Raw genomic sequence first — 9,476 nt, 5'->3', positions numbered from 1 at the left:
CTCAAATCGCAATACAAACCCAGTGATATCTTACTCTACCAGCCCCATTTCTGAAGCGGATCGGCCCATATATGTAGCATACGAATGTCAAGAGATTTTGTTTTACGTTGCGCTCATGCCAAGCTGCTTGAACTCTCCTTTTCAATGGATATGGACTTAACCAGCTCCTCGACCCAGCGCACTTCGGACGCCACCTGCTCCGCTAGCGCCTCGTAGCGGTTCTCCAAGCGACCGAACTTCCTCTTCAGGATGTTGGCCGACTGCATGGCGAGGCGCGCTTCCTCCTGGCTCTTCTTGCGCTGGGCCTGGGCGCGCTGCAGCTCTTGGCGGATGTGGCTGAGGTCCCCCGTGATGCTCTGGTTCTCCTCCTTGTACCAGCTCTCCTTCTCCTCGTAGATGGAGAGGAGCGCGGCCACGTCCTCTCGGCAGGACCTCTGGTTGCGCTCCAGGTCCCTCAGGCCCTCCTCGGCGACGGCGATCTCCTCCAGGACCTGGGAGAAGCGCTCGAAGTTGATGTAGGTGTTGTTGGGGGGCATGCTGGAGTGGGACTTGATGGTGTACTCCTTCAAACGGGTGGTCTTCAGGCGGCGGCGCTCGGTCTTGGTGTCTCGCTCCTCCTGCCGTACGTTTCTCCTCTTTATCACCTGCGCAGAGAGAGGCAGACGGGTTCACACAATGTTTCGCTTTTGAAGAAACTAAATCCTGCTTGGAATCTGAATAACCGGTCTGTGTAGAGCCTCGTACGGATTCCAGTTCCCACATTTATTCTTTCTGGAGTTGTAAAGTATCTGCTGGAACTGATATGGCCATGTAACAAGTGATTTTCTCCACAGTGCAATTAATCAAGTCTTATCTTGTCCAGTGTGTGTCCATGGTTACTGCCCTCCAATTGATGTCAATGAAAACTACAGAGCCAATACTGTGAGAGTCCTGACCCCAGGTTTACAACTGTGCTGGGTGATTATGAACTCATTAGTTTAGCCCACACTGCATAGTATTAGGAATTGTATGGGGTAGTGTAATCGTATAATGTATTATTTGTTCAGCTAGATCAGGGGTGTCCAAACTTTTTTCATGGGGGGCCGCATATTGAAGGGCCGTAGATCAGTAGTTAGTGCCGCAAAACCTTCGACTAGCAGAGGTTTAAATTGTGCCCCATACCTCTATTTAAGCTTAAAACCTTCATGCCAGCTCTGTCTCACAATAAAATGTTAGTTGTTAGGTTAGAATTGTATAGAATTATTACATTTCAAATAAAAAGGTCCATCTCTGGGGATGTGTACCGATACAGCAAGAGGCCGAGGGCCAACATAAATTGGTCTGAGGGCCGCATTTGGCCCCCGGGCCGCACTTTGGACACTCCTGAGCTAGATAAAAAGAAGTTTCACATTCAGCTGGTGCTTTTCATACACAAGTTGCTACGTCGTAAAGTCTGATGAGTCTTTCTGTGAGTCTATATTGGATCATCTATAGCACATGTTTTCAGTCTTAACTTCTTAAACCCCACTTGAACCAAGCACATTTTCTCCAGTTTGGCTTTACCCAAATCTAAAAGTTTCTTGAAAAAAGGCGTCAAAATAGCAAGGATGAAAAACGCAGAATAAAGAAGAGACAAAAAAGCGGCAAAAGAGCGACAAAAAACGTGACAATAATGACAAAAAAAACGACGGAAAAAATATGGAAAAAGCAACAAAAACAGGACAAAAAACTGTGAAAACACGACAAAAAAAAGAGTGAAAAACCTTTCAAAAATGTGTCCAAAAAAAAAAAAAAAAAGCACTTTAAAATGAGGTGTGACACTGGCCTACAGACTGTGAGCTCCAGTTGAGAAGCTTTTAGATTTATGTAAAGCTGAACTGGAAAAAATGCGATTGGTTAAAGCGGGGGGTAAGAGATTAATAAGGGCAGCATACGTTACATTTTTTCCTGATACCAGTACTTTAAAGGGACTATACGGAGTTTAAATTATGTATTTTCCTCCCTCTACATGTTCCAGCCATGTCCTAAGGTGCAGAATGACCCCAGACCTATTCATCACAACTGCCTCTAAAATCCTGCACTGTCACTCAAAAAGTTGTTACTTCGGGTCATGCAGGAGCTTAATATAGATTGCAGTTATGCATAATACCTGAGGTGGCAGTAGTGAGTATAAAAATGACCAACTTGCATCCAGTCCCTTTAACGATATTTGGTTTATGAAACCGATACCTAAACCTTTTTTCAACACCTATGCTAAAACCGAACAATAATGTTAAAGACCATTTGGTATCGCTTTGGATTTGATAAGTATTAATAAGCATTTGTAATTATTTAAGGGTTAGGTTTGGGGTTAAGGTCAGGGTTAGGTTAAGGGTTGGCTATGAATAAGCGTTTTATTAATGGCCTATTAGTATGTTAACAGATTAAAGTATAATAAGCAGTGTGTTTATACTTTACAAGCATAATATTAATGCTTTTTAGTACCTTAATAATACTTAACAAGCACACCTTAATATAAAGCGTTACCGAGCATTTCTATTAAATTTGCATCATCTATTTGAGCTGAAACAACCAAGTAACTTTCTTTAATCCTAACCCTGGACCTTGGTCTCATAGTTGTAGTACCTAATCAAACTCGTTTAAGGGGATCCAGCCCTAGTCTTAATGCCCTTGATTTGAAAACAGAAATTTTAACTTGACCAATAGTCAAGTCTGGATCTGGATAATTTAGTGTAAAAACATTTAAAAGATTTGATGTTTTTTGTAATATTTGTAACAGAGAGCGAAATCCCCACAGATCGATCGATTGATATAAACACTGATAAAGTGATATTACCTTAATCCACGGGTGTTCAAGGCTGTCATCGATTGTCATTCTCTTTCTGCAAAACAATCACAAATTGAGAGTAGTAATGTGCATTTACATTACGGGGTAACAATTTGCCTGAAATAAACAACTCGATGATATTCGTACTTGGGATCTTTCACCAGCAGACGACGTATGAAATCTTTGGCCAGTTCACTCGTGCTACTGAAATACTCCTCGTCAAAGTCATAGTTGACGCCGGAGATGTTGGTCAGAGTCTCCTGCTTCGTTTCGCCCAAAAACGGAGACGCTCCGCTCAACCTGCAAGAAATACACATTATACTTATTCCTACAGGGTCACAAAATCACAGGCTACAGTTTGGTACTTTTACTCAATTGTACATGTCTTGTGTCTATTACGATTCATATGATATTTGGTAGGAACATAGAATCATAGAACTTACAAAATGTATGTGATGACTCCAATGCTCCTGTAGAAAGACAAAAACCAACATGAATGGAAACATCCACAGACTGGGCACAACTGCAGCCACTAAACACAGTACAGATGTCTCACCACATGTCGGCCTCCAATCCCAGCGGCTCATAGTTCACTATTTCTGGAGCTGCGAAGAACAAAGGAACCGGACATTTTAATATGAACCAGATGTAAAGAGTTTTTTTGCCTTCGGACCAGCCAGCGCTCACTGGCCGTGAAGTTAAAAATGTGCTTAGTAAAAAAGGAAAAGAGAAAAGCGAGGCGGAAAAAGGGCTCTCACCGACAAACTCTGGAGTCCCAAAAATGTTCTTGAACTCGTTTCCAGCTTTGATCTGGTGAGCGATCCCAAAGTCGATGAGTTTGATTCTTGGATTAGGGACATTTTTATCCAACAGCATAATGTTTTCAGGCTGCGAAAGGAAACACAGAGGCAAGTTAGTCACACTTGTTAAAACTAGGGATGTACCGATCCGCTTTTTTGACACCTAGCTGATACCGATCCGATCCGATACAGTCTTTTTGTATTATTATATATACTAGCTGAGACCCGGCCTTCGGCCGGGCCTCGCTAGTGTGCACATTTGATAGTCAGAGATTATGAGTTATTACAAAGAAATGTCCAACCCGTCACACAGGTCAGCTGTAGACCAGTGGTTCCCAACCCATTCCAAAAACTATGGCCACTACAAATGTTTAAAATAATTAATGTTCGCTAAAAGGGAATAGAATTCAAGAGACAGTGGAATAAGTATGGATAAATATTAGGGGTTCAGCTCTAACGGGTCGGTTCACGGTGCAGGACCCGTGGTTTGGTGCATCATGGTAGTGTACAATGTAAAAAAAAAGTAAGTTGGTTTTGAAATGAAATAGCCTAATGATCGTTGTTAGACAGTATTTATAACCTTACAATAAAATTGGCAATGCGTTCAAAGCTGCTGTAGAATAAAATGTACCTCTGGGCTCACAATACGTGAAAGCAAATGACACACATCGCCCGGTTTCGATGCGCGCGCGCACACACACGCACGCGCACACGCACGCACGCGCACACGCACGCACACACCGCCCTGTTTTGATGCACGCGCGCACACATACACGCACCGACGCACACACAAACGCGCGCACACGCGCACACACACACAGCGCCCTGTTTTGATGCGCGCACACGCACGGCAGTCAGATCTCGCGCACTCGCGTTGTTGTGACGGCGGGTTGTCCTCGGACAGCAGCACCGCGGTCCATATGGACCCGTGGTCAATGGCCGCGGGCGGCGGGACCGCAACGTGGGGGCCGGCACCACGCACAAACTCACTACTGTCGCCAGGCTTCCTGATGTTCCCAAACGGTCTCCCATCCCAGTCCTAACCAGGCCCTTCCCTGCTTAGCTTCGGAGGAACGGTCTCCCATCCCAGTTCTAACCAGGCCCGTCCCTGCTTAGCTTCAAAGTCGGTATGGGAAATAAACATGGCGGCGCCCAGGCGGCGGCCATTGAGATAGCGTTTTCTATAATAGATATTATAGCCTATGGATATTACAGGTGTTTTACCAGTTTTTTTTAATAAACATGCAAGAGGTTTTGGCTTCAGCTTTGAATTTTAAATTAGAAAGTTTTTCAGAAGCAGGTGTTAGCGGCAAGTTAACGATAGTAGACAAATTAATCTATATCCTCCTGTGTGAGGTGGATGTTGTTCTGTTATGATTGATTGTACAGTTTCTGTGATTTTATTTTGGCAGCCATCTGAATACTGTTTTTAAATGTGTCCTGTAAGCCCATGACGGCTGGACACTTACTTATGTGCAAGACACAATAATAAAAATATATCAAATCAAATCAGTAGCCTAGCTTAGCGATAGCATGAAGGCTGTGAATCTGTGGTCCTGGATCTGCTCCAGTCTGCAGGTTTACCACTGTGCTGTGATAGAAGTGCTGCGGTGCGGTAAACCTGCAGGCTGGGGCCGCTGCAGATCCAGGACCACAGATTTATAGCCGTCTTGTATCGGACCCGTCCAGTCAATCAAAATTCTGATACTGAATATCGGATCGGTACATCCCTAGTTAAAACAGACTTCGACAAACATAAAAGTCTAAACTACAGAGAGAGCAGGTTTTATTGTTTGTTGTAAGCAATGGCTACAAGACACAAGCCTCGCTCACCTTGAGGTCAAAGTGCGCGATGCGTTTGGAGTGCAGATAGTGAACCCCGTCCAGGATCTGTTTGAGGAACCCCGTGGCCTCCTCCTCCGTCAGTGACTCCTTTTCAGCCAGAAAGTCGAACAGCTCCCCTCCGGACACCAGCTCCAGGATGAGAATCACGTCCGTTTTGTTCTCGAAGATGTCGTGCAGCGTGATGATGTTGTTGTGCTGAATCTCGCGGAGGATATTGACTTCTCGTTCGATCTCCTCGCGGCTCACTCCTCTACGACTGGACGAGAGGCGCCGTTTCTTTATGAACTTTGCTGCATATTCGATACCTGAGCTTCTCTCCTTGCACTTGCGGACAATGGCAAACTGCCCACTGCAAAAAGTGCAAAAGAACATTAAAAACACAAAAATAGTGCCTTGACAAATGTAATTCATGAAACCAGACCGGACAACTTTTTCAATTGACCTCAACTAATCCATAATGTAGATGCAAACATGTTGCAAGCGTGTTTTGAGCTCTGAGGCTCCCATCACAGAACATGCCTCCTTCTTTCAGAGGCTCTGAACCACAGAAAAAGGACCGGCACATTGAGGAGCTGTGACGTAATAGTTTTGGTGCATTACTGCAGACAAAAACACCTTGGGACAGAGTCAAGTTTTCACCTCCACAGTAAAGAGAGAAGTGTGTTTTAGAGTCAAACCATGTTCCCTTAACACTAAATTTGACCAAAAATAAAACACACATGAAGAGTTTTGGCACGGATTGATCGTGTTTAAAAATTAGAGATATCAATCAAGTCAACATAGCCATTGTTTTAAAGCAGGGATGTCCAAACTTTTTCATGGGGGGCCGCATACTGAAGCGTACACAGGGTGAAGGGCCATAGATCGGTGGTTAGTGCCGCAAAACCTTTGACTAGCAGAGGTTTAAATTGCGCCCCACACCTTTATTTATGCTCAAAACCTTCATGCCAGCTCTGTCTCACAGTAAAAGGTTAGTTGTTTGGTTAGAATTGTGTAGAATTATTACATTTCAAATAAAAAGGACTATCTCTGATGATGTGTACCGATTCAGCAAGAAGGCGGAGGGCCACCAAAAATTGGTCTGAGGGCCGCATTTGGACACCCCTGTTTTAAAAGGAACAGGCCACCGTTTTTCCATACTGAGATATGTTCTTACCTGAGCTTAGACGACTTGATACGTACCTGTCTGGTCTTTGTGCGTGCCCTCAGTCACACAAAACAACCAAAGATGTTGTTAGCATTTGGCCTCTCCCAGTATATTCTTATAGCTCTAAACGGGGGTGAAGTTAGAAGGGACCAAGCTCTCCCACAGGAACATAAACACCAGACAGGTACGCATCAACTCGTCTAAGCTCAGGTAAGAACATATCTCAGTATAGAAAAACGGTGGCCTGTTCCTTTAAATTACATACTCTAAAAGCATATTTGATTTGCTGTGCTCTACATTAGAAAAAAAGGAGACAATGACATCATGTGTGAGGCCAAGGCTACATTTGTAAACCATCATGACACGTGTAATAACACACTGTTTGAGCCGTCTAATCTATAGAGCTTTCCATGGAAAACATACCTGCCCAGCTCCTCTCCCATGTCATAAAACACCTCCACATCCTCCTGTCTGAAGCCAGCCATGATTCGTTTAAAAACTGGTGGGAGCTCGAAGTTTCACTGCAACAGAAATAGAAACATGTTAATAATATGTCCATGAAATAAACCATTATCCATTGAGCACAAGTGACACAAGTGAAATCAGAAAGCTCGTCAGAATTTGCTCCTTATTTGGCCAAGGCAAAGTGAGAGAAGGTTTTACAGACTTTCAGACTGATGTCAGAGTCCCTGCATACCAATCGCACTACATCACCCGCTTCCTCTAAACCCAGCCATCTCTCCCCCGGTTAAAGAGTCTAGGAAACAAAGATGGTCTTCCCAGCATTGGACACGGCCATTTAACCCACAGGAAACACTTTATTTGACTTTACACACATTAGCTGTTTCTAAGGATATGCAAAATGTTGATGTAGAGATTTCTGAAGGATCTCCAAAAGACGAACAACACAATCCCATGTACAGTACAAGAAGGTAGAAACCACGTAGCTGTTTACATGAATAATATGAGCGAGGTTAACGCAAGAAAACTGAACTTAAACGCGGAAATGTAGCTAGCTAAGATGTATTGCAAGAGCCAAACGGTTGTTAGCTTAGCTTTTATGACAAAACAAGCATTACAATGGTGTGTAGTTTCTGATAAGAAGAGCTACACAAAGAACAGTCTAAGCGCTTAAGTAATAAGTAAGATGAGTTTTGAAAGGTGAAAAGACAATGAAGAAGAAACTTACATTGCGGCTGGCTACGACTGCTGCATTCCTGTATGAGGGATTGTGTACGTATTTACATGAATTATCGTCAAGTTCGCGTTACTAAAACAGGCTACTTCCGGTCAAGAGAACAATTTACAAATTTTAAATAGAGGCCTTTCTTACAATAAACTTAATAATATGTGTTATCAGTCACATAGGAATAACAAGTAGAGTTTGAATTATTTATAATACAGTCTCGCTGACTCAATTCATAAAATTTTGCGTTAGTGCTTTTATTCTGAAATTAAATCTGATTACACTTCCGGTGGCGCGGGGTAGCTTGACTCCAGGTAAATCTCCCGGGCAGAAGGACAGACAGATGGAGTGACTTCACGCTGAGTGATTCAAGCCGCGGTGCTACGTCAATGATAACAAGATGCAGCATGCAGGGCACGCAGATTATTATAGGGCTTGTCTGTTGTCATCAACAATCCCCAGGTTACAGCAAACAGATAGACCAGTAAGACCTCATCATGCCGCCAGCCATCTATTTGAAACAGTGACTTAGAGGCCCTATACCTGATTTATTTTTAATTACAAACAATGAAAGAGGAAGGCACTAAACTTAAATGTTAGTTGTCGTCCAAACTCATTCCTAACTTTCCTAACATATTTATAGCTCCACAATTTTTCACTATAATTATACACTATTATTTTTTCATTTATCTCTTATTTTATCTCTTTTCTTTTCATTTCTATTTGTTATGTTTTGTTCTTTCTTTAAAGAGGGGGTATGATGCTTTTTTCAATCACATAGCACCAGTCTATAGCACACTACAATGATGACGAAACCTTGGTCTGTAACTGCAGTAAATTAGAATAACTGCCTAATTCACCTTATTCCGGAGGCTCGCATGAGCGCCACCATGAATTGTGCCTGCCCCTTTTCTCCTATGTGTTAACATGGGACTGGAGAAGTCCAGATAAAATCAGTCACTACACGAAAACAAAGCCGTTTTCAGGCCGCACAGAGAAACGGTGCAGTGTTGACATGTTGGTGCAAATGAACATTGGACATTTTACACAAATCAATCGACTAAACATCAGACTTTAACATTCTCCGTTAAAATGAACGGGCTTCGCGTTCGACCGGAAGTGTCAGGACAACGAAGTGCCAAGACAACGCAAAAAGTGTCAAAAGTGGGCGGGGCGGAATAAGGTGAATAAAATTGCTCTTTCAAAATGGCTGTAGCAAATGTCTTGAAATAGGCCTCTGTCTCTTTAAGAACCTCTGACCCTTTCCGACACGCCCCCTCCACACGCTGTCTGTGGCATCAGTGGGGAGGGGGTTCTGCTGAGGAGCAGTGGTTGGTTACTCGGCTGGTGACGAAAGCTTGGAGGCGTCTCCAGGAGGTGGGGGCGTTCCTAGGAGGACTCAGGCAAACCTATCCCTAAAATGGCCGCCATCAGAGTTTTTACAGATTACTCCAAAATACGTGAATGTGCCAAGGCAACACTTCAGGCATGTTTTTAATGAGGGAATGACATAATAACATGATGTAAAGCTTGAAAAAGTTTATTTTGCATAATACCCCCCCTTTAAGGAACTGTTTTCAGTGTCTGTTTTGTGTATCATTTCATGATTCAACTAATACGATGCCCATCTCATCAAAATGGGGGAAAAGTGTGCTATGTCTGTTTACTGATGCAGTTTAAATGCAATAATGG

The 9,476-nt window shown here is 43.2% G+C and overlaps 1 protein-coding gene across 1 annotated transcript; it reads right to left on the bottom strand.

The window, feature by feature from the left end:
• Nucleotides 1-7,867, bottom strand: dapk3 (death-associated protein kinase 3). Its single transcript, XM_079569427.1, has 9 exons — nt 7,788-7,867; nt 7,022-7,119; nt 5,440-5,800; nt 3,565-3,694; nt 3,363-3,411; nt 3,250-3,276; nt 2,954-3,106; nt 2,816-2,861; nt 1-644 (listed from the first exon to the last, which is right to left on the bottom strand). Exons 2-9 carry the CDS (start codon nt 7,081-7,083, stop codon nt 114-116), a joined length of 1,359 nt encoding a protein of 452 aa, XP_079425553.1. The 5' UTR covers nt 7,084-7,119; nt 7,788-7,867; the 3' UTR covers nt 1-113.
• Nucleotides 7,868-9,476: the final 1,609 nt, after the last annotated feature.

This window comes from Gobius niger (assembly GCF_951799975.1).
Source record: "Gobius niger genome assembly, chromosome: 13".
NCBI classification, from domain to species: domain Eukaryota; kingdom Metazoa; phylum Chordata; class Actinopteri; order Gobiiformes; family Gobiidae; genus Gobius; species Gobius niger.
This window is presented reverse-complemented; position numbering and strand designations above follow the sequence as displayed.